We start from the raw sequence: 25,626 nt of genomic DNA on the forward strand, positions 1-25,626 counted from the left end.
CATACTTGTGTAAGACGATTGTAAACAGATTAGATACTTCTGTAATAAAGTGAATGCGATTTTTTTTTTGTTTATTTATTTATGCTGTAGTCAGAATCCTCAATTTAGTGGTAAAATCGCGGCCTGAGAATAACTTAGGAGGGTTTATGTTACCGAATTAACACTAAGAGATACGACTACGATTGAGCGTTAATTATTTTGGTTTCTTATCTACCCCCAGCTGTGGATGCCGTGAGGTAAAACAAAAAAAAAAAAAGTCCGGCCTTAAAAGATTGAGTGGAATTAAAATATTCAAAAAATTAAATCCGAATAAAAATTTATTCAAGCAGTTTAGGAATCGAGAGTTTTTTCATTTTGTTTTAAAATAGAGGTGTGCCGTTGCAATCGCAGCCACATCTCCCCGTGATGGTGACGAGGCCGGCGGCGGGCACTTCCCCCGCAAACTGCACGGCTCCCAGCACCGGCACCTGGCCAGCCACGAGCGTGGTGCCAGCCACAGGCAGTTCGCCGGCGACATCCAAGTCCCCGATACCCTCGCCCCCGTAGCCGCCGACCACTTCCGGCATCCCCCACGCGCTCCCGGTGCCCAGCCCCTGCCAACTGTATCCCTGGCCCCGCATGCAGCCACACTCTGCGTTGGTGCCGTATCCCACACCTAGACCGCCAGAGAGATATTGTCCCTGTGTCGCCTGAAGCAGGCAGACAGTGAGACACAGCAGAAGTCCGCAGCGGGTGAAGGTCGACATGACTGTTTGTTGTTTGACTGACTGATGATACAACTGACATTTACTTACTACTATTTATACTATGTTTATTTTGAGTTTGGAAATTTTTGTAATCGACTCATACGTGCGTAATTACTTCCTAACTTGTCGTCTTTGCAACTTTGCGAAAATTAGCAAAGCAAGTGATTACAGGCTCATTTAACAACATGTTGCAATGTGCAGTGATAACAGACATACACGGTGCTGTGACAATATAAATAACAACAGTTAGAGTTCAGACTCATTCAGCTCTAAACATTCAATCAAAGTACTAACATTCAGTAAACAAAATGGCTTCAGTTCTAGCAGCGCTTTGTGTCTTCGGATGTCTTGTGTCGGTGAGTTGAATTCTTGTCTTGTCTAATTACAAAAAACCATTGCTTCCCGTGTAATTTACTTATGTATAAATTTATATGTTTAGAGCCTGCGGGGTCAGTACTTGCCGCTAAACGCGCAGCAGTACGGCGTGGGTGCGTGGGGCGTGCGGGGTGTGGACGCGGGATGCGGCTGCGGCGCACTGTTGACGGACAACGCCGCAAGCGCGTTAGCCGCGGCGGACGGCGGCGGCTTCGCCGTTGTGAGCTCGTCTCCCACGCCACCTCACGGCGTGTCGGTGGTGTCGGACAATGAGTACTCCGGTATTGTGGCAGTAGTGGGCCAGTTGCCATTCCTCGGCACTACATACCTGGAGGGCGCGGTGCCGTCCGCTGGGGCCGGCGCCGTCGCTTACGGCTGTGGGTATGGAGACGTTGCCATCCTCAATGAGGACTTTGCTGGTACCACAGCTTTGCCTGGTAGCAATGGTATCAACTTTGGCAGAGGTTACAATGAGTTACGCGGTTATGGTTGTGGATTATTATATTGAAATTACTCTTTAAATCATCTGTCTGTACGTTTAAATTGGAATTAAAGAATCACGCTCTAAGAAACATTTTATTTTCATCAAAAAATTATAAATAAGCACTCCTAGAATCCAGTGATGAAGATAGAGTTTTTGTTGTACTTTATTATTACTTCTCTGTTTGAATATTATGATTGCAAACTATTGCTGGAACAAGCGACGCGACGTGTTGATAATACAAAATTGCTACGTGATTGCGATTGCATTCATTACAAATATTAGTAAAATTTGCACAGTAATCAAATTGTTGGCACAATGACTTATATTGATTTCATTCAACCATTTTATTACGTATTCAAAAGCACTTGACTTGCAATCTGAAAGTGTTTTTCGATTTGCATATTATGTACATTTATCCGACCTTCTTACAATGAAGAAAAACATCGTGATGCAACCTGCACATATCTAAGAAGAAATTCAAAAATATCAATATCATATAATAAGTCAACAGCCTAGTCAATTGGTAGCCTATTTTAATTCTATATTCTAGGCCGTTCTGGAGTCACGTGACAATAAACAAGTTTTTACTTTACTTAACCATGAAAGCCCATTGCTAAAATATTCAGACTAAAAATATTCATTCTTTCTGGTATAATATGTTTTTGTCTAAATGTCTCTGAATTGGAAGCCCAACCTAATATTTATTACACCTTTATTTCCTCACTTTATTCTTGCGTAAAGCTAAACTTTTATCAGGCTTTCACGGTCGGTTAGATGCGAGTACAAAGGTTTCTTTGACAACCGCTGAATATTATTCCCAGGTATATTTTTCACATCGTCACAAATATTATAAACTAGCTTTTACCCGCGACTCCGTCCGCGCGGAATAAAAAAAACTAGAAAACGGGGTAAAAATTATCCTATGTCCGTTTCCTGGTTCTAAGCTACCTGCCCACCAATTTTCAGTCGAATCGATTCAGCCGTTCTTGAGTTATAAATAGTGTAACTAACACGACTTTCTTTTATATATATACTAGCTTTTACTCGCGACTCCGTCCGCGCGGAATAAAAAAAAATAGAAAACGGGGTAAAACGTATCCTATGTCCTATTCCTGGTTCTAAGCTACCTGCCCACCAATTTTCAGTCAAATCGATTCAGCCGTTCTTGAGTTATAAATGGTGTAACTAACACAACTTTCTTTTATATATATAGATAGATGCGAATGTTTGGATGGATGGATGTCTGTTAGAAGGTACCTATCTGTAGTATACGGCTCGAAGAATCCATGTTTGGCATAGATAAAGCATAGACTGAAAGAACTAATAGGTTACTTAATATATTTTTCGTGAAGTCGCGGGCGACAGCTATTTATTATAATAGGTCCTTACATATGAAATTGGCGTTTTTCGTACTGGCCAATTTAATCACGAATTTCTCCTCTTTGGTAAGGAATTCCAAATTCAAATTTGTACAGCTATAGACTCATGTATTTGTGGTTCGATGACCGTCATTCGTTTGTTTTTTTTCTTCTGTTTTTTTCTGTTTGCGTCACTCATTTTACAAAATGGAAAACTAAAAATATCGCATTATTTACGAGTACGAGTTCCACGGTGGCACTAGTGCTGCGGAAACGACTCGAAGGGTGAATGATGTGTATGGCGGTCGTGTTGCAAAAGAAAACACAGTTCGTTTTTGGTTCCAACGTTTTCGTTCTGGAAATTTCGATCTGCAAAACAAGCCCCGTGAACGGCCTGAGACTCAAGTTGATAATGAAGAGTTGAAGGCTATTGTGGAAGCGGATCCATCGCAAACCACGTCCGAGTTAGCTGCAGGCTGCGATGTTAGTGATAAAACTGTTTTAATTCACTTGAAGCAAATTGGGAAGATTAAAAAGCTTGAAAGGTGGGTACCTCACGAATTGACTGAAGCAAACCGGCAAACGCGCGTCGACTGTTGCGTTACATTACTAAACCGGCACAATAATGAAGGTATTTTAAACCGAATCATTACCTGTGATGAAAAGTGGGTTCTTTACGATAATCGGAATCGCTCAGCGCAATGGTTGGATCCTGGCCAGCCAGCCAAATCCTGCCCCAAGCGAAAATTAACCCCAAAAAAGTTACTTGTAAGCGTTTGGTGGACTAGTGCCGGTATTGTTCATTACAGTTTTCTCAAATCTGGCCAGACTATTACGGCTGATGTCTATTGTCAGCAATTGCAAACCATGATGGAAAAGCTATCGGCTAAACAACCTAGGCTGGTCAATCGCTCCACGCCACTGCTGCTTCACGACAACGCTGGACCACACACTGCGTAACAGACGGCTACTAAATTAGAAGAGCTTCAATTGGAAAGTCTAAGACATCCTCCGTACTCCCCGGACCTTGCTCCAACAGATTACCATTTTTTTCGAAATTTGGATAACTTCTTGCAAGGGAAAAAATTCAACTCCGATGGGGCAGTCCAAATCGTCTTCAAAGATTTTATTGATTCCCGTCCGACTGGTTTTTTTAGTAAAGGGATCAATGAACTACCTATGAGATGGCAAAAGTGCATAGAAAATAATGGTTCATACTTTGATTAATTAAATATATTATATTAAAAAATATTCGACTTTTTTTCCTCCCATACAAAACGCCAATTTCATATGTAAGGACCTAATATAAGGTCTCAACTTAAAATATCTATTTTATACGAATCTTTTATTTAAATACGATAATTTGGACTTTTAAAGTTAATTAATTGAGTTAGTTACTAATTACATTGTAAAATAAGTTCATTGATCTTTAAATTAATGGATATACACTGTCTAGACTATTTGTCTGCGATAAAATCACCTAAAAATGCTGTCAGCATTTCAGCAATCAGAGGTAAACGGCACTTCTCTGACACTGTTTCAATGAGATTCTTTTTGGTTTATTAGAGCTCTATATTTCTTAATCCTACTAATGTTATAAATACGAATGTTTAGATGGATGGATGTTTGATGGTATCTCCAACACGGCTCAGCGGCTCTCGATTGGCATAAATGTACAACATAGTCTAGTCTAGAGCTACTTATTTTTTTTTTTTTAATACTGCGCGGTCAGTGTCGCGGTTTACAGCTAGTTTTAATATAAAACTAAACTATACATTTGATACAAATACTAAATCATAAAATTGGATATCTCTTGCGATTTGCTCTAGTATACAGACAAAGCGACAATGCAAAGCGATATATTTTTTTATATCAATCAATCAGCATTGACAGCTTACTCAGAAACAATCACAAATAATTTTTGTGAATGCATAACGACAATACCATTTTGCCAGAACCATTGTGACATTAAATTGTTAAAATTAAGAATCTGTATTCGAATAGCTACGACACAAAAGTCCTCGACTATCTGAAATTAAAAAAGTAAAATCGAATTTCCATTCCGAACATACAATGCCTTATAAAGTCCCATTGTAAATGCTTAACTCCATTGTTATTAATAATTATAGCGTATTTCATTTCTACGCTCCTCTTTAACTGCGACTCGTTGCAACAAAATGTTATAAAGTTATAAAAGAAATGCAGTTATTTTACGAGCTAACGACTACGTAAAGAAGGTTGGCAGAGATACGAAAAACTTTAAACTTTTGCCTTATCTACACTTAACAAGTTCAATGTTCTGCCACATTCAGAGTGGGTAAAAGATCATACTTATTTCAGGTTAAATGTATGAAAAACCTATAATAAAAGGCTTCTAATAAACGCTAAGAGTTATTAATAAACGGAATTGTGGCTGTAAGTAATTATGGTATTTTATTTCTTAACTAGAGGCCGTCCGCGACTTCGTCATCACAGAATTAAAAGAAGAATCCCGCGTGTATTAGCTTAGCTACCTTCAACCTCAAAATCGGTCCTGTCGTACCGGAGATTATCCGGAACAAACGCGGCTTTGCGGACAAACAGACATCTTTAAAATTGCTTTTTCGTTTTCAGTTACGCAAATACTTTGAATTGATGAATTTTTTTTTGAAGTTACATATGGACAATCCAATTTTGGTAATATTTATAGATTGTTTTAGTTAGTTTGTAAGTTAGTACGTCCGGTTTTGGAAAAGGGTTGCCCTTTTTAGCTTGATATTAGCTAGTAAAGACAAATTGTAAATTTATTCTACAAAATATGTTGTCCCAAGATGTATGTTGGAGTTGTAAATAAAATTTTCGTTTAAATTTAACTTCTTTGCGGATTGAAATTTCGATGTCGAAGGAAAATCGAGAAGTTTGACAAATTCGATTTGATTCGCTCCTTAACGAGTTTGCTGGATGGCGGGAATTCGATTACTGTGAGCTGGTGACCTGAAATTCTTATCATTTGCCTCAAGATGCCGAAAGTTAGTAACTGATGACCTTTATAAAGGTCACATATTTATTTAGGGAATAAGTGACAAGCAAACTGTCACTTATTAAGGTCTCTACAAACATAGAGAACTGCTTTTTTAGACTTAATGTCAGAGCGGAGATAAGTTAACAAAAGACGGAGTTCAATGTTATCAATGTTATCAATGTTACTAATTATTATTATCAATGCAAAGTTTGGACGGATGTTTGTTACTAACAGAACGACTGAACGGATTTGAAGGAAATTTGGAACATAAATTACAATCCGGAATAAGTCTTTCTTCATTCCGTACGAACAAAGCGGCGGGCGACAGCTACTTTATAATTTCAATAGTTCAATGGCCGTATATGTAGAGGCTTTTTTCAGAAGGCTTGCTACTGTTCATGTTTAATGAGGCTCTCTAGAACACTGACGCGTGTTGGCTACGCGCCAAGTGAAATCTTATCTACATGGGAAAAAAATCGTACGTAGAAAATTGTGTTTACTAAATGTTTAATAAATTTCATTTTGCATGTTTTTTCGTATGAGAAAATAGTTTATTATTCTAAACTTTTTTATAAAACTAATTGCCATCTATAGAAACAGTTATTTTTCTCTTTTTCCATATAATAATGTACATTCTTACTTTATAAAACGCATTTAAAAACTACATTAATAAAAAAAACTAATAATAAGAAAATTAACCAATAAACCATTCAATCTTACTAATATTATAAATACGAATGTTTAGATGGATGGATCTTGTTGAAATTTGGCACAAATGTAGAACATAGTCTGGAAGAACACATAGGTTACTTATTACGTTTTTTTAATGCCGCGCGGACAGAGTCGCTGGCGATAGCTAGTTCAAACAATAAACAAACAAAATACGTAACTACGATTTCAATTATGTCATTAAATTGGGTCGAACTTACTTCAAAGTAGACCCAAGTACGCACGTCCATAGACGATCAAACACTTTGTTCAATGGATCATGAAAATAGCATAAAGGGGTTTAATAGAACCTTATAACATAGGAGGTTCCTTTCTTATACCATTAAGTATATAATTAATTTACCGTTCATGAAATATCTTTGTGAACCCTCCTGCGTACAGTCCAGATAATTGTTAATAGAGGTACATTATGTTTTCTTCTTCCTCGCATTCATCTTTCACTTAGTATATACGTTAAACCAGACCTGATTAATAATAATAACAACTGAAATACAATAAGTTGATAACGAAAAACGAACGACATCATAGGTTCAGTATTTTTAGCGCTACCTGCACCCTGGGTGAGATAACTAGATAACTATGGACTAGCTACCACTAAATTGGAGTAGCCTCCGAGCCCCTCAGTGGGGACGTATAGTGAGCTGATGATGACTGTATAAATAAAAATGTAGTTAGTCATACAATTTTATATATGTTTATACATATGTATTTTAAACTTAGACACTTCTGTATTTTTCTGAGAACATCAAAGACATGTGAAAGTTTTTATAGTTCTGTGGATGTGGGTTTTAACTTAAGCACCGTCTTTGAAAGTTGCTTAGTCTTGGAAATAGGTCACTGGGGAATTGCAACATTAAGTATTCACACATGTACTTCAATGTTAACTTATCTACTTATATGGTGAGTTTTATATTGAAAAAGTATTTTACGTAATACGTTTTTTATTTATTTATGTGAGGTTTAATTATTAATGTGTGAAAAGTAATTTTACAAAAAATGAATCACATGTTGATTATTTTTAAGGTATTATGATAAATATTTGCTGTTGAAGTGTGAGCGAAACAAACGGGATCGTGATCTGTTGTTCGCAGAGCTAAAAGTTAGTCCCATTGATGTTGGTCTAATTTTTACAATTTTGTCAGACCAGACTTGCGGCGATTGCCAGCTCGTCTATTAAAAGATAAAAAAGGCACTATGGGATTGACATGCCCTAAAAGGACGAAAATCCTGAAAAAAAAAAGATAAAATAAATATTTTCTTTACATTGTAATGTATAATATATTTTATTTATTAGGAAATGAGACAATAAATTAATGAGGATAAACCTTATAACAGTTTATTGTTATTTGTCATCTAATTTATTCAAATAACTGGTGCATAATTTTTACAATTTTCTTATTTCATTGCCGTGATAAATATCATAACTAACCTAAAAAAAAAGTTGTGATAAGGAAGAGAAAACTGCGAGGCGTTTAATCAAAAGTTTTTGATTGAAAAGAACAAGAATTTTTCAAACCTCGAGCGGGTTTCCAGACTTCGTTTCAAGTTTACTACAAGTTTGTTGTTTATTTTAATTTATAAAAATACAGAAGCTATGCGATACAATGTTTTTTTTCTTTTTTTTTTTTTGCTTAATCATAAGTAATTAGGCCGTGAAAAATATTTTAAAATATGTTACAGCTCCTGCCATCTTTCGAAATATTCGTGTCTTAAATATTAATTGGATGTCAACTCATCGCTACAAACATAGATGGCGTTAAAAGTAATCAAACACGTTTTAAGTCTGGTACAACACAAATCGACCCAACCAAAGAAAGAATAATAGTTACATCTAATATAAGATTTCTTTAGGGAATAAAGGTAAAATATGAGGGAATAAATGTAGAATCCTTCCTAATTCCTCAAGAAGGCAAACTGAAGTAAGATGACCGTGTAATCAGTGACGAGGGCAGCCAGGCGGAGCGGCAACGCTGCGTCAACGACAAATATACCACAGATACTCATCTTAGAGAACTTGATGCGATTCAAACGACGTATGTTCTTTAACAATCTACGTGATTTACCTGAAATTTAATTGCAATTAATTCTATAGAATTTAAAAAAATATTTCTTGTTTTGTTATAAATAAAAGCAAAAAAAAAAACCAGATAACTTACGGCATGTATAATAATTCATATAGGAGATGACGACTATCTGAGCGGATACAATTCTTCTGTACAATATTTCACAAATAAAACAGAACGTGGTTTCTGTGACCACAGCCTTCGACAGCCAAACTATTACACCGTAGGCGTGACTCTTTATTGATATTGGTTTTAACTAAAACAATAAAGAAAAATTCAATTACATCATACTGTTTTTATATACTCAATTTTATTTTGCCATCGGAAGTTAGGAGCTGTGCAAAATTTCAGATCAACTTATTAACTTGGAGTGGGTCTAATTTCAATTAATAGATATGATCCAGATAAACAGTGCAGTTTAAATAAAATTATTTAACCTTGTAAAAAAGAGAGGTAGACAGAGAGAGTGAATCTACTTTGGTATAGTAATATTTATATTTACATTTTGAAAAGGGATTTAATAAAAGACTAAAGGACAAAAGAAGTTGTGCTTTAGCTTATTTCTTAAAGCATATATAAAATAATTGATGGCTCCAATGGTAAAATGGATGAATTGTGTGAAAGAGATGTGTAAGAAGGGAGTGAATTTAGATATGACGGCTGATATATAGATGTACGGAAGAATAGAGGTTCATTTAGATATAATCCGCAATTGTACGAACAACGCTGGCAGTCAGTCGCTTTGGAGCGAGACAAACGTATGTATGGGATATACATACAAACCGTAATACATACCGTGCTGACATTACTTGGGCAAGTGGGCAGGAAAAGGATCGCGATTATAGTTTAAAAAGAGTTACTTACATTTTGGTTTTGAGACATCAAAATTAATATTTCTATGTATGTCATTGATTGTATGAACATTATAACGAAATGTAGTAATATCTGAAAAATAAATTCTAGTTAGTATAAGTAATCTAAATACAAATTCGATGAAATAATCAACAGAAGGAATAAATTATTTAAGAACGGCTTGACTCGCACATGCGCGAGAGTGCGAGACGCGACGTGACCGCGAAGTCGTCAAACACTCGCCCTGAAGATGGACCCCAGACGGGTCCAAAACTAGTATGTGCCGTCACCAAACGACCATACGTGAGTTAAGCTGTTCTTAATTAATTTATTATTATGTCAGAAAAAAAAAACATTTTAATAAAGAAATTCTGCATTAGAATTTCAAGGTACTAACCGCAAATTGTGCCGCTTTTCTAATTAATGCAAGTGCGTCTAATAACTCTTCGTAAATCTTAAATAGCACATCCACCAGCGTTATACCAATATCATCTTGTAGTACATTAGGGTTATTTTCATCTACTTGTATAATTTCTGCCCATATCACCATTTTACATGATAAATAGTACACGACAAAAATACAATAAATTAATTCTACATCAAAAATTAAAGATGTCAGAATGAATGATCCTCTTATCCAATCCCATAAGGGATCGTACATAAGTTTAAAAATAACAAACAATATATATGTACAAACTAATAAAATACAAGTGAACCAAACAACAAATTTAATTTTCTTATTATCTTTAACATTGTACAGATATCGATCTATCTTTTGAAGTTTTAACAAAAGTTGAACATTGAATTTACTATTTATTATATTAAAGAAACATAAAATTGTATAATTTATAGAATATTGTGAATACGCTAAGACATATACATAAAAAATAGACATATTATACATATCTATTAAAGAAATTAATGTTGAAATCAATAAGAAATAAACTAAAAACATTCCTATACCTGAATATAACGTATACTTCTTTTTATTCGGATAAATTCTTTTACCAACTATATTAAATTTTTTTAAGAAAAATATACAACTAATGAAATGTAAAGGTTTTATTGTGGATATAAATTCAATTTCTAGTACATTTTCTAGTTTCGACATTGTCACTGTTTACACTCACAATGGTTTGGTTAATGTTTGACATAGTAAGTTGTCATGACTGAATTAAAAGTGGATATAAAATATGTATGTTTTAATATAATTTATTGGACAGTAATAGTTGTCTAATTTAGTAGATAATATGAATGTTACAATATTTATAAGGAATTCATTTGTCAGAGCCTATTAAGGTGGGTATAGACTAGAGCATTTACTTGTAACAAAACAACGAGCCGCTCTATGATATGTTGTTGTGTATCACCCTTTTACGAACCAGACGTGTTTTGGAAACTATACTTTTACCTGTATCATATCATTCGTTAAAACGTTACATAACATAGAAATGCTTGAGAAAATGCTCCAGTGTATATTCACCTTTAGAATAAAAGGTTAAGTAATCTATAATAGTACATTACATTTTCATAACTAAACTCAATGAAATTCTATGTTCCGCCCATGAAAATCCGTGACTTAACATTTACAATTTTTCATACTTTTATCGTGGATTTCTAAGATCAAAATCTCTGTATCCCTGTCATTCTTTCTGACATCTTTGACAAAAGAGAAATAACAATAGATTTTAAACTAAGATAGTGGTCTCCGAAACCCACGGTTAGTCCAACTTCATAGCGTCATTTTGTTATCGTGTATTTTGAATGAACACAGAAACATCCAAACAAATCTTATTCTTATTTAAGTTTTTTTTTCAATAACGAAATAGAAGAGTAGCATTTTTGTTAGAAGATTTTGGGCAATTATCTATATTAAAGTAGACCTTTATTTACCATTTACCTTTGATTTGATCACCTAGTCCTCAATGATAACCTTTTTAATACAGTCACACGTTCAATGACTTGTGGCAGAATCTTAATGCAAACTAATTAAATTGTAAATCATAGCCACTGCGCATTGCAAGATTGCGCATTTTACAATGCACGTTATAAACCAACATACCTTTCTCTGATGTAATGCTTTGTGAATATTTATCAAATAGACTGTAATATATTTTTAAGCAGTCCTTAAACTAACAGTGGTAGATCCCGCAACAACAATAATTGTTGGGTGCACGAATTGGTTGGGTCGACCGGTGCAATACCACGACCACACAGAAGACAGGCGTGAAGTGGAAGCAATTCCGCGTACAGTCTGATGAGTGTGGTACCGGAGGCCTAATTTTAGTTCTCTTTCCCTTCCCACCCTTTTCTTACTAAGATTAGAACAAACTAGGATTACATTATTTAGAGTAAGGAAGGCCTTTAATCATTATTTAACGACTGTGACAGTTACACTGGTATCCTAATATTTAATTTTTTCTATATTTTTAATTGCAACAAACTACATCTACAGAATATTGATCCGTATTTTTTTACACATATTCCTTATGTCAAATTACAATAGCGAGGTTCTTTTTATTTCTTTTATTCTGTTAGACAGTTAATACATTTTTTTATTAGCTTACCGATTACCTGTGGACATGGAGGCAGGAGTGTTAAGGGAATTTACCGATCTTCACAAGTCCCTCCATGATCGCTGCGTATCTGTTTCGTTGGTATATTTCATTTTAAAACCTTTGACATTTTTGTCATTACAAATGTTTGTAAATATAAAATCTGTATATAATATGGTCAGTTTTTTCAGAAAATATTCTACATCTTTGACAAATTTCATCCAGATCCGTGAAACTTTTCTGGAGGTACGACGTACTTAAAATCATCCAAACATTCAAACTTTACGCGTTTATAATATTTGTGTATAAGATGTAAATTCCCATCATAAAGGAATAATAATATTTATCTTCAATTGTAATGTACGTATTGTTTTACGATTAATCATATAATTGTTGTTTAAAATAGACGTGTTTCTTTTGTTTACTTATTTATTTTAGTATTACATTCGCATACAAATCATGAATTTGCTTATATCTGTTATAAAATTGATGTTTGCAGAGTTCTTTATTGTACTATAATTAAGATAATTTTAATTACTGATTTTAGGTCATATATTGCAAAATGACTGTTTTTCATCGCCACCCAGAGAGCTATGTGCTTGCTTTTCTACAGCCAATAATTAGGATTTTCGGTACTTGTCTGACAACAAGCCACGTGAACTCTTTCCGAGGTCCACTCATCAATATTCACCAAACAGGTGCGCCTTATCCCAATTTGGGATCCCTGGTCCTTATTTTTTCGAGACGAATGTGACAGTTAAAGCACAACTTTATGTTTTGATGCTGGAGTTAAGCTTCTGTACCAGAAGGTCGTGAAGTTTCAGTAATACTGGTTAAATAAAAACTTTAAGCATTAATATTTACAAAATTTCTTTATTTCATTTCGATGCAGATCAGATATACCTAAACCATTGTAATATATGTACAAAATTAAATAACTAAAAATCACTTTTGGCGCTTCACGTAACATTAATACTTTTAAAACTACCTACATGTATGTCGTCATCATATTTATTTTCATTCGAATCTTTATCCGACTTTGGTCTGAGATCTTCGTAAATCTCAGTGAGCGATCTGTTCTTAGTCTCCGGTACAGCGAGAGTCACGTACAACGCTGTCACGAGGCAGATCCCGCCGAAGAAGTAAAAGGCGACGTGAATACCGATGGAATTAGCGAGTGGCTTGAAGAATAACATCTGAATAAAGTCCGCAAAAGACGCTAGACCCATCGTCAGGCCCATTACTGATGCTCGGTACTGAAATAAACAACATTTTTAGTTATTCAAACTTCGAACACTCAGGGTTATTTAAAAGAGTCCCTAAGTTTAGTTAAGTATGAAAAATCTGCATGCCTTATCTGCGGACTTCAAAGAATTAATTTATTAAAAAGGAATTAATTAAGCTAATCCATGCTATCTTTCGACCACAAAAAAACTTAACACCAGGTAGGTTAAATTTTATTTAGGTCTCCCCGTTTTTTTTTTGTGCATTTATGCTACTCGGAAATTGTTTAAGTTGATTCAAATGGTAACTATTCATTTATTTATTTATTTATTTATGGATTGAGTTGTAATGAGTATATTTTGTTTTCTTGTGTGGTTTACTTAACTCCTAACTATTCTAATATTGTTTAATGCCCATGTGTTGCTATCTAACGATGTTTCTTGTTAAATCACTGAGCTGGGTCAGTGCGAGTGCGAGGATCCTAGATAATTACTGTATTTTTGGATGTCAATAAATAATTTTTCATTTTTTTTTCATATGGTTAAGTCTAATATTAGAATTACTTTATAACATGTAAAGTAAATGAACCTTAAATGAAAATATTTCTCCCGTGAGAACCACGGAGACCGGCTGCAGACCGGCGGAGTCGCAGAAGATGCACAGACACAGTGTGACGATAGGCAGCCAGGCTGGCGTGTAGGCGCCGTAGTGTTTGGCCACGAACCACGAAGCCAAAGAGCACATACTCAAGCCTGATATCAAAGCTGTCGATGTTAGAAGTGTCTGAAAAAATATAAGTAATGGTTATTTGAGTACAGAATTTTTTTGGTCCAGCGAATCGGATAATTTATTTGCTCGTGTTAAATGGACATAAAAATTCTACCATGACAATTTCTTTTTCCGCTTCTCTAGCTTGGAACATTCGAATAATTAGTTAATTTGCGTCTTTTGCTGTATATGTACTAAATTTAATAACTTTAATAACAATCAATAGTTAAAATTATAATGTAAACATATCAGTGATCTTGTTGAATGGCAGGAATATCTAATTCTATAAATTAGTTGCCTATTTACCCTTCTTCCGATTCTATCAACAATACTAGAAGCCAGCGCGGAGCCCAGCACTTGGACTAGCCCCAGCAACATGGCCTGTTGGTTCGGCGTGAGTATCAACGCCTTCCCCTCCGACGCCCACGTAAATATCTCTCCAGCAAAGTTCAACACTGGGATGGCACCACACACTTCCCTTGCTAAGGTCGCTACCAAAGCTATGCGGAAGGCGCGGAACAATATCTTGTCTTTAACTGAAAAAGAATTGACAATAAAGATCATCTGATAGAAAGTTTAATATTTCCGTTAAATTGCAAGAAGAGATACTCATAGGACTCCCCTCTTTTGTCAAAATCACTTCCCCTTCAAATCCTAACCCTATGAGAAACGTTTCGGACGAATCCTTAATAACGTTACTTAATTTATTCTCATACAGCAATCTTTATTTTCAAATTTCTTCTTCTTTTTATTTTAAAATCAGCACATTTTATTTTAGTTTCAATTATGTATTTTTGTTCCTGCTACTATTTATATTCCAATTGCGTTATTTAAATCAATATTTTGCGCATTAGCTGTTTATGTATCTCTTAACAATGTGATGTTCTTAATAGAGTAGAAGGTTGAGTTGTTTACATCAATTATCATACTGTATTGAGGACCCGGAACGTAAGACATTATTTGTTTTGATTCGTAGAAATACATTTAAAGAATTTTCAAACACGTGTATCTAAATATGTACAGCGTCAATATAAAATTAAGGCCCGTTTACACTGATCGCATCAACTTTAACGACTTACTGAAGATACTTTATATCATTCAAAATTGTTTAATGGACACTTAAATAGCATCTATCCAAAGGCTAAGCTTAGGGTCGAATAAACGATATTTGGTGCGACATTAAAATTTGTGTGGATTAAAATAAGCATCACGATCACATCACGAGTTTTTTTTTCACTTTTTTTAATGAACAAAACGGATAATTATTAAAATAAATGATGTGATACCGACAGTGGACAGGTCCCTTAATGTACAATGAGCGAATTGGGCGCAGACCAATCCATCTCGTTGACCTCAGGATCACGGCCGCGTCTCACTTGTTATATCGCACTAACTGTGCCTAGTATCTATAGGTTTTTTGTGCTGTCTATCTTCAAGCAGCAAGTCACGCCAGTAATAGTGGAACACATCACACATCTATAAATATCCTTTTTCTACATTATCATTTTATATTTTACACTTTATTATCCACTAGTTATCGCCCGCAACTTTATTCGTGCGGAATAAAAAAAATAGTAGCCTATGTGTTCTAACAGACTATGTTCTACATCCATGCTAAATTTCATCGAGATCCGTTGAGCCGTTCTGGAGAAAACTTCTAAAACCCATCCATCTATCCATCCATCCATACAAACTATCGCATTTATAATATTAGTAAGATTTTATAAGTGTAATAATATTTTAATGATATAAAGTGAATAATAATTCTTGTGTCATTTTCGTATGTTTTTTGTAAAAATATAAACTGACAAAGTTATCAGACTTTGTGATTTTAAGTCAAACTAAATTGTGACACCTCTCTAGCGCTCCTCTGTTAATACCAAACAATTTCTTTTATGTAAGTTTTACATATTCTGTAACAGAATTAACTGAGATAGCAGCGCCTCTTTAACGGGCCAAGACAAAATTAGGCACTTAACAAATAGTTTAGTGTAATTAATTCCTTACGCTCTTATTAAAGTCGGATGATGACATTAAGATTGAAGATGAATTTAAGATTGACTAATTTAATAAACGTTTCATTAATGAACGAAACAATAGAAGCATTATTGAGTAAAACGACATTTGAAATTGGATATCTTCATCGTAGATTTAAGATTAATTTATATTTTACCTTTATATTTTGCTTGGAAACATTCGTTTATAGACGAATCATCTCTCTTGTCTTTGAGATAATAATATGGTTTTGAATTGATTTTTCGGATATAAAACCTGTTAACCCAACAGAAACCTGTTAGCCGTTATCTATGAAAAAAATCTACCGGTTTTCGCCTAATAGATCTAAACTGTGCGCCAAATAATTCGCACGGTCATGTAATAAATTGATGCTAAACATTTTCCTTTTCAAACCTTCATTTGTTTTATGTTTTGTTTTGTAAACGTTGACAAACTAAAGTAGTATATAAAATTCCCGTTTATTAGAAATTATAAATTTCCTTGTAAGATTCTTATCTTCCAAAAATCTAATTAACTTCAAATAAAATCTACATTTTAGTAGGTGCTACGTACTAATCAATTGTGAGAATATTTTCATAGCATTTTCAACAGTATCTTAAAGTTATGAGCCTAAATAGATTGGGTAAACATTGTCTTTATGGGTCACTTCTATTTGGGGTCGGTTTAGCAAGTTTCTGTCTGCCAAACTGATTCATTGGTCACCAAACCTAGTTAGACCTTCTAAAATAAAGTTCGCAAAATCTTACTCATATTATAGTGAATGTTTAGATGAATGGATGGATGTTTTTTAAGTCTCTCCGGAACAGCTAAAACGAATCTGGAATTTGGCACAGATTTAGAACATAGTCTGGAAGAACACATAGGCAATTGTTGTACATCACAAGTGTCTGGTAACATTACGTCATTGTCGGCAAATCCTAAACGTTTTTCTGAACATGACGGAATTCTACGACATAATAATTATTTAGTGTTACCACTAAATAAACAAAAACTTGTGTTCCCTCTTCCGAAATTCGTTTATCGCATTTGTGTCAAATATTTATTTGTTAAACTATATTTGGTTTAACAAGGTGACGATAAATAACACTATAAAATGTTATATTATATGCGATTTTTACTAAATCAGAGTGAATTAATTATATAAATTGTGTGAAAACAATTAATAGGGGTATAAAAAATAGATAGTAGATAGATTCTCAGACCTAATGCATATGCATATAAAATTTCATAAAAATCGGTCAAGCTGTTTCGGAGGAGTATGGTTGCTAACATTGCGACACGAAAATGTTACATAGTATAATATAAAATAGACATTAAAAAACGGTATAGTTAAAATTTGGAGCAAATTAGCGCATTAACTTGGTTTATATTTAAATTTAGTTCATGTGTTCATTGTTTAACATCTTACTAATATTATAAATCCGAATGTTTAGATGGATAGATGGACTCGACTAATCTTGATGAAATTTGGCATAGATGTAGAGCATAGTCTGGTAGAACACATAGGCTACTAATAAAGCATTTTTTTAATTCCGCGCGGACGTAATCGCTAGTATTTTAGCTAGTCTAATATATAAAATTCTCGTGTCACAGTTTTCGTTGCCATACTCCTCCGAAACGGCTTGACCGATTCTCATGAAATTTTGTGTGCATATTCAGTAGGTCTGAGAATCGGCCAACATCTATTTTTCATAACCCCCCCCCCCCCCATTTTTTAACTGCGCGCGGACGGAGTCGCGGGCGACAGCTAGTATTTCTATAAAATCAATTCTAGTATTAAATCTTTGTCAAATACGAGCAATGCCCCTAATTATTTAATTTACATAAAGGTAGTGAAGCATTATAACTTACATATAGCTTTTAGTAAAAACTTGCTGCTTTCTTCATCGTTCTTCTGTTCTATCTTGATTACATCTAATTCTTCTTGTATTTTGGCGTCGTCGACTCTTCTGCAGCGCAACCAGGCGAGAACGCTAGCTGCTTCCTGAAAATAACAGGATATGTGTCTTGTTGTGCTTATGTCTTATTTATCTGTCAATTTTTTAATTTCTTCGAATCTTATTGACAGCCATTACACCTGTTAAAAGTTGATTAATACAATTACATTGCTGATTTGTGGCGGAATTTTGGTTAAACTCAAAAACAAATGAAGCTCTACCAAAAATTCTCTTACCTCTATATAAATTATCTCTGCTCTTACTCTACACGTATTACCGAGCATATCTTTATACCAAAGCAGGGAACGATTTCTAGTGAATTGTAAAATTATGTTTACCTCATCGTTACCTTTCTTGACCAAATAAGATGGTGATTCCGGCATCACCATGAAGAGGACGATGTGAAAAGCCGGTAGCGCGAGACAGACCCAGAGGATGGTCCGGTAGCTCAGTATATCTCCGATTACGTAAAGAAACAGGTTGCCCGTTGTGTGGAATAATATTACCTGAAATATATTACAATTACCGAATTCAGAAGACATTGTTTTGCGTATTTTCATCTCTAATATTATTGCATTTATAAGTAACCCATCATCATAACCTTGTTATCACTATCCCATTCTATTTTTGGTACGCACAAGTTTTTGTCTTCCCATTCGGCGGATCAGTAGTAAAAAAATATGCCAACCGTAGCATAGAAATAGGACAACATAGAAATCTCATAATACAAGCAACCAAAAGTATTTTTAGGTGATTTAGAATGATTTTTACGAACTATTTTTATAATATAATGTTCGTAAGAAACGGGATTCTTACCACGATTAGGCTGTTTGAGCTCCCGATATTTCGGCACAGTTGCATGCGCCATGTTCACGGGTTGACTCACGGGAAGTCACGTTTTACATGTATTGTTTACGACACAAGTCACGTGAGACACGTTCTTTTTACGTTCAAATCTTACTTATATTATAAATGCGAAAGTTTAGATGGATGGATGTTTGTTTGAAGGTCTCTTTGGAACGGCTCAACGGATCTTGATGAAATTTGGCATAGATATAGATGTAGAGCATAGTCTAGAAGAACACACAAGCTACTTATTACGATTTTATTAATTCCGGACGGAAAGCGTCGCTGGCGACAACTTGTATGTAAATAAACTAGGTGAAGGTTTTAAAACGGATTATAAAAAATATTTTTAATGTTTTCACTTACTAAGCAACCTAATGTGCCTCGTATGTGGTTCTCACTAATCTCCTTCGTATAAATGGGGCAAGTTACGTATGATCCAGCCATCGTAATGCCAACCAACGCTCTTGATAGAACCAGAGCCCATGTTTCTATAGACACCAGCAATAGAATCCAACTTGCCTGAAATAAAAATAAAAAGGAAAACATATAAAAAAAATTGAAATAAAGAGTGATAGTTACATGTGTTCTGCAACTAAATGAGAATGTTATTTTTACTAGTCTAATCTTTTCCTTAAATATGACACTTAGATATTATGTCAGTACTAGTTTAAACGGATGTTTGCACAAGGAAGCATCTTCAGACCACTGTAGGCAATTTATTTTAAAACGAAATTTGATATTGCTATAAGCATTTTAAATGATTTCCTTATCAGCTCATGAACATCCTCACAAATGGAGCTTATAAATGGAGCTTAGGTTAAGTGGAGCTTAGGGGCTTACTCTATATAAGGGTTGACTAGGCTTGTGACGAGACCCTATTGTCAACCAAGTCCATTGCAGATTAATCAACTTCACACATATCTTTGAATTTCTTCTTCATTTCGAGGTTTTCATTCACCGTAAGATTGTTCACCATATATTCTACTTTAGTTAATTTTGACTTACAGCGCTGACTCCTGATATAAAGAGTATTAATAATTTTCTTCCCAATTTATCACCGGCGTATGCGAGCAGCACATCTGCCGGAATACAAACTAAATACGCCGCTGCGGCCATCCATGATACCTGTTAAGCAAAACGAGAAATAAATTTAGGCTAAATATTTTTATTGCTCGTTATGTAAATTTATTTATGCCACTAGATAACATTAACGCTACTTGACATTTGACTGTGTCGAACTAGATTTGTTACTAGTGGTATCAAGTTTTGGATTACAATTTCCTTTATATTGTTTTTTTTATATTTCCGTATTTTAAGAAAGGACTACCTAATGTAGGTCATACACGTTAGATTTTGCGTGACAGTTTTAACCATACCATAACCGAGATTTATAGGTAACTCAATATTAACTCAATCACTAGTTTGCCTGTAAACACTGCAATGCAAAACTTAAAAACCCTTAATTATATTGATTTGTTAAAACTATTGGATATACGCACTTCTGATTCAGTTAGAGGCACGTCTTTGGGTGAATCTTTAGACTGCAGGAGCAGCGTCATAGGTGACATCCAGCCGATGCTCGCTCCGTACACAAAAACAGGGAAATTTACTGCAAACAAAATGATATGAGTTAAATTACTACTATAGTAAATGATTAAATTTTATGTCAACCTATCAATTGCCAGCAGGCTTGTCCTTTCACCCGATAGTGTTGCTTCCTTATAGAGAAAGATTTTTTATTTCGGTTTAGTAGTTTTGGAGCCTGTTTCTGTCAGCTAGTCAAATATAAGAAAAACTTGAGAGGTGTCAAGGGACACCCGGATGGAACGAAATTCCTTTCAATTAATTAGTGAAGGAACCAATGTTTATTCTATGCATAAAAAACTTAAGTCTTCACAAGAAGTAAATTTTATTTCTATGAATTTTCGTTATATATTGTGTGTTGTTGTGCGTTGTTATATACGTGTCATAGCAAAAAGTGTCGTGACAACTTTTCGTAAGATTTTTTTCCGTCTAGCCCCCTTTCACAACGCGCGATAAGGAACTTCGTTCCAAAATTGCTAGGTAAATGTCAACTCGTCAATATGCATCATTAAACCTGTCCGACTAAGATCATTCGCTTTGACTCAAATTGGAATAAAAAACACAGTTCAAAACGAGTTAAACTTGCGTATGTTATCTATCAAACCTTCATATTACATCATAATATTATAAATGCGAATGTTTACATGGATTGATGTTTGTTTGAAGTTATCTCCAGAACGGCTCAACGAATCTGGATTAAATTTGGCACATATGTAGAACATAGCCTGGAAGAACACATAGACTACTAATTAGGCTTTTTTTTTGTATTCCGCGCGGTCAGAGTCGCGGGCGACAGCTAGTACCTTTATAATCAACATTTCTATGAATCTACGCAGCGATTTGTGAACTGCCTCTGATGTCACATGTCGCCAATCAATTTTAATAGTTCGTGACGTAAAACAATTGACTGATTTAACGCGTTATCATTAGTTTGAAGAAGTCAAAGAACAATAAGAAATGAACAATTAAGATTGTAAAGAACTAGTTAACTAATTGTAGTTCTTGAGGGATTTTAGAAAGACGTTCAACGCATTTTAAGATACGTTGGAAAAATATAACTCTAGAGATCGAGCAACTCAACTGAGACCTCAACTAGATAGAACATTGTAACCAATATAACGTTAAAGCTTTATTATTATTTATATAAGAATTATAAAAGAGAATTATAGAAGAAGGAAAAAGCTTTATAAAAGATTTTGAAAAAAAAAAATTAGTTTTCGTGAGTTTTGTTTCACTAATTTTTTTTTAAGTTTTTCGACTAAATATGTTAAAAGATAAATAGTTTAAAGGAAGTAAGGAAGATAAGGTTTGGAAATTCTGAATGTAAAACTTATGATTCCATTGTACATAAATAAAATAACGGAAGAAGAGCTTGCGTTGTTTACATTATCTCATAGTTTAAGCTGTAAGAAAATAAAATACTTAAGGTGTTTTGTAATCTTTAAAACAATTTACTTTTTCATATAAACAACTTATTTAATAACCATTAATAATGTATATAATAACAACGTTTTATATATATTCCAATACTTTAAAATATTAATTTCAAATATTTCAAATTCTTAAAATAAAACTAAGCACGCGAGTCGATTTATCCTCAGAAAAAGTAAATTTAAATAAAAAAAACGACTAAAACACACAGAACATACAATGTCGTCTTTATCTACGTTTTAAAATAACCTTACAACTTTTTAACATGTAAAAATGTCATGAGCATAAATATGTAGCTGTTGCCTGATAATACGTCTGCTCGGAATTAAAAAAAAAACTTTATAAGTAGCCTATGTGTTCTTCAAGACTATGTTTTACATCTGTACAAAATTTCATCAAGATCCATTGAGTCGTTCCGGAGATACCTTCAAACAAACATTCATCCATCCATCTAAACATTCGCATTTATAATATTAGTAAGATGTAATATTATTATTTGCGAATTAGTTATTTGTTAATATCGTTATTAATAAATAAAATTAGCGATTTTATTTTTAGCCGACTTCAAAAAGAAGGAGGTTATCAATTCAACTCTATTTTTTTTAATGTGTGCGAAACTCCGTCCCTGGTGGTCCGATTTTGATAAAAAATATTTTAATCGAAAGGAAGTGCTTGCAGATGGGTCCCATTTTTTTTTTCTAAATAACTAGAAGACTAGTAAAATGATGTATGGACGAATTGTAGCTCTTTAAATGTGCTAAATAAAAGTCCGTGATAGCTCTATCTATCTGCCACCGACTGCGAAATAACAATAATTATACAATATAGACATGTTACAAGAAAGAAGAGAACTTTCTTAAGAGTTTAGAGAGTTTTCATGGCATTATTTTATTACTTTTCAGTGCATTTTGTTTGAGGTTGTTTTTTATAAATGTATTGATGACAATTAGAATAGCTAGAAAGCAATTGTTTATAATAAACACTTTAATATAAGAAATGCTAATTGTATGAAAATTAATATTTTTTGAAAAATAAACAAATGACTAACGAACAACTGAGATATTGTAGACTAAACTTTTAGATGTTTACTAAATTCTTACATTCTTGTTTATTTAAATTTCACAATTTTCCAAATGTAGAGGTAATTTTCTCCTTTTTATAAAGACAGTTTTGTATTTATTAATGATAATTATATAAAAGTATTTAAAATTTGACTGTATACTGTTTTCCTGAAATAACTTAATTGGAATTTACAAAATTTTAGACTAATTCTATGAATACAAATTACATTTGCATATTCAACACTTTCATATCAAAATACCCCAAAATAGAACTAGGGCCATAGAAAAAATTAGCAAACCAAATCTACTTGCATTGTACACGGCCTAGCGTTTCTCGGGCTACTGCTGATAAGAACCAGACCAAACTTATGTCTGAACTGGAGAACCTACTGGGTGAAGTTTCGGATTGGGATCGACGAAATCTTGTTGATTTCAATCCCGAAAAGACACAAGTATGCGCCATTACCGCTAAAAAACAACCCTTTGTCGTGGATCTTCGTTTCGAGGGCACTCCCCTGGTTGCCTCAGCCAGTATCAGTTTTCTCGACGTTGTCATATCGAATGACGTTCAGTTTCGCGGTCATTTGGAAGACAAGACCGAGCTGGCCTACAATAGGTGAGCTCGGCAGAGCGAAGCAGTATTTCCATCGCCTTCAGCTGTATAAGGCGCAAGTTCGGCCCCACATGGAATACTGCTCACATCTCTGGGCTGGAGCACCCCAGTACCAGCTTCTTCCATTTCACCGCATACAACGGAGAGAGATTCGAATCGTCAACGACCTAGTTCTGACTGATCGGCTCGATGATACTCTGGCGTTGCGGAGGGGCGTCAGTTCCCGCTGCATTTTCTACCGCATCTACCACGGGGAGTGCTCAGAAGAGTTGTTTGGAACAATTGCCGCCGCCGAGTTCTGTCATCGGACGATACGACAGACCGCCAAGTTACATCCGCACCATCTCGACGGCTGGCAATCCACAACCGTGCGGATTTCGCGTAGCTTTCTACTCGCCGCGTCGTGGAATAGTCTGTTCTCGGCGGTATTTCCAAACCGCTGCGACTTAGGTTCCTTCAAGAAGTGAACGTATCACCTTCTCAAAGGCCGGCAACGCATCTGCGATTCCTCTGGTATTGCAGATGTCCATGGGCGTCGATGAACACCTTGGTGTTCCCGCTGATCGTTTGCCCCCTTTCTCTTATAAAAAATACTAGAAACCATTTGACATTCAAACAAGCATAAAAATTAGATATTAACCTAAAAGAACTGCAACAATATTAACGATAGTTAAAATATTATATTTAAAAATTACTCACTTAAAACAGCACATAATATTTGATTAAATTTACTGCCTTCAGGCAATATATTGAATTTCTTCATTTCACTCGCTTCACTAGTTTAAATAGATCAAACACTTTAAAATACCATATTCCTAATTAAAAAAAATTCTTAAACTAGTCGATCCTCGCTGGGAATCTTTCGCGCACTGAATCATTTGATTCTCGTCGATTTGCTTTTGTTTATTCAACTGTATAGATATATGTAGATAAGGGTGCGTCCACACAGACGTGTGTCGTGCGACGACACAATTCGTCTGGTTAAGCTTGTTTGGTAACATATTTTCATCATTCATTTTTTATGCCATTTTTATAGGTGCGAATATCTGCGCATGGTAAAAACACGTCACGGCATCGCACGGGTGTTTGTTTAAAACATTTTATAATAATACTAAATGTAGTGTTACACAAAGATAGTGTAGCATTTTAATGGTGAAAGATTCTTTTAAATCGGGAAAGTAGTTTACGAGTTTTTTTTTCTACAAACATACAAAATATGTAGATCGTTATTTGGATGGATGAACTACATGGATGGATGTTTGTGAACGTATTTCCGTCAACGGATTTCGATGAAATTTGGCATAGATGTAGATGATAGTCTGGAAGAACACATAGACTACTTATTACGTTTTTTTGATTCCGCGCGAACGGAGTCACGAGCTACAGGTAGTTATTAGTAAGATTAATTAATGTAGAAAACATTTTTGAGAATACAACAATTTAGTAAGCTAACTAAAAAGTTCTACGTATATTTGTAATATTACGTCTTTAATTACTACTAGCTGTCGCCCGCGACTCCATCCGCGCGCAGTTAATAAGCTTATATGACACGTTCGTAGATTTACCATAGCAGCGCCATCTATTGATTACTTACTCAACCCAGTCGAAAGGTATCGACATCTGTTAGAATCATTTGGAGTTAACAGATAATTGTGACTGTCACATAATAACAGACAAATAATTAGCAATAAATTAAAATTATAATTTGAGATTTAAACTATCCTATCTCTCAAGTTGGATCGAACTGCACATGGTGTGCGAATTTTATTATAATCGGTTAAGTGGTTTAGGAGTCCATTGAGGACAAACATTGTGACACGAGATTTATATATATTAAGATATATCCAGAATAGACTTAGATTCTTGCGTATTCACTATACTGTACTGATGTGTTGGGAAGTGTTTATATTATAGGTAATACGCGTACATCTTCTTCATTTCAATAGATCAATATCTCAGTATCCACGATATTCATCCATA

General features: G+C 34.5%; 4 protein-coding genes across 4 annotated transcripts; 1 reads left to right on the plus strand and 3 right to left on the minus strand.

The window, feature by feature from the left end:
- Positions 1-359: 359 nt before the first annotated feature.
- On the minus strand, positions 360-746 carry LOC106721195 (chorion class CA protein ERA.5-like). The gene has a single exon (XM_014516089.2). The coding sequence runs from the start codon at positions 744-746 to the stop codon at positions 360-362; it is 387 nt and encodes a 128-aa protein (XP_014371575.1).
- Positions 747-995: 249 nt separating this feature from the next.
- LOC106721216 (chorion class B protein PC10) lies at positions 996-1,678 on the plus strand. The gene is made up of 2 exons (XM_014516115.2): positions 996-1,102; positions 1,186-1,678. Exons 1-2 carry the CDS (start codon positions 1,055-1,057, stop codon positions 1,627-1,629), a joined length of 492 nt encoding a protein of 163 aa, XP_014371601.2. The 5' UTR covers positions 996-1,054; the 3' UTR covers positions 1,630-1,678.
- A 6,908-nt stretch (positions 1,679-8,586) lies between these two features.
- Positions 8,587-10,282, minus strand: LOC106721198. The gene is made up of 4 exons (XM_014516092.2): positions 10,006-10,282; positions 9,621-9,701; positions 8,850-9,012; positions 8,587-8,756 (listed from the first exon to the last, which is right to left on the minus strand). The coding sequence occupies exons 1-4, from the start codon at positions 10,267-10,269 to the stop codon at positions 8,587-8,589; spliced, it is 678 nt and encodes a 225-aa protein (XP_014371578.2). The 5' UTR covers positions 10,270-10,282.
- A 2,775-nt stretch (positions 10,283-13,057) lies between these two features.
- LOC106721203 (facilitated trehalose transporter Tret1) lies at positions 13,058-24,528 on the minus strand. The gene is made up of 9 exons (XM_014516097.2): positions 24,346-24,528; positions 20,457-20,566; positions 19,963-20,082; positions 19,321-19,476; positions 18,447-18,614; positions 18,023-18,155; positions 14,462-14,691; positions 13,976-14,170; positions 13,058-13,419 (listed from the first exon to the last, which is right to left on the minus strand). Exons 1-9 carry the CDS (start codon positions 24,407-24,409, stop codon positions 13,123-13,125), a joined length of 1,473 nt encoding a protein of 490 aa, XP_014371583.2. The 5' UTR covers positions 24,410-24,528; the 3' UTR covers positions 13,058-13,122.
- Positions 24,529-25,626: the final 1,098 nt, after the last annotated feature.

This window comes from Papilio machaon, chromosome 26, assembly GCF_912999745.1.
Source record: "Papilio machaon chromosome 26, ilPapMach1.1, whole genome shotgun sequence".
Lineage (NCBI taxonomy): Eukaryota > Metazoa > Arthropoda > Insecta > Lepidoptera > Papilionidae > Papilio > Papilio machaon.

Bases quoted from the DNA above. Each gene is read 5' to 3' on its own strand.
- LOC106721203 (XM_014516097.2), bottom strand. From the start codon at position 24,409: ATGAAGAAATTCAATATATTGCCTGAAGGCAGTAAATTTAATCAAATA. The intron at 14,171-14,461 runs GTAAATAGGCAA...ATATTTTTTCAG, and splicing joins TTGATAGAATCGGAAGAAGG to ACACTTCTAACATCGACAGC. The intron at 13,420-13,975 runs GTTCATTTACTT...TGTTTATTTCAG, and splicing joins GAGAAATATTTTCATTTAAG to TACCGAGCATCAGTAATGGG.
- LOC106721216 (XM_014516115.2), top strand. From the start codon at position 1,055: ATGGCTTCAGTTCTAGCAGCGCTTTGTGTCTTCGGATGTCTTGTGTCG. The intron at 1,103-1,185 runs GTGAGTTGAATT...TTATATGTTTAG, and splicing joins TCTTCGGATGTCTTGTGTCG to AGCCTGCGGGGTCAGTACTT.
- LOC106721198 (XM_014516092.2), bottom strand. From the start codon at position 10,269: ATGTACGATCCCTTATGGGATTGGATAAGAGGATCATTCATTCTGACA. The intron at 9,702-10,005 runs GTTAGTACCTTG...TTTATTTTTCAG, and splicing joins GAAAAGCGGCACAATTTGCG to ATATTACTACATTTCGTTAT. The intron at 8,757-8,849 runs GTAAGTTATCTG...ATTAAATTTCAG, and splicing joins TATGAATTATTATACATGCC to GTAAATCACGTAGATTGTTA.
- LOC106721195 (XM_014516089.2), bottom strand. From the start codon at position 746: ATGTCGACCTTCACCCGCTGCGGACTTCTGCTGTGTCTCACTGTCTGC.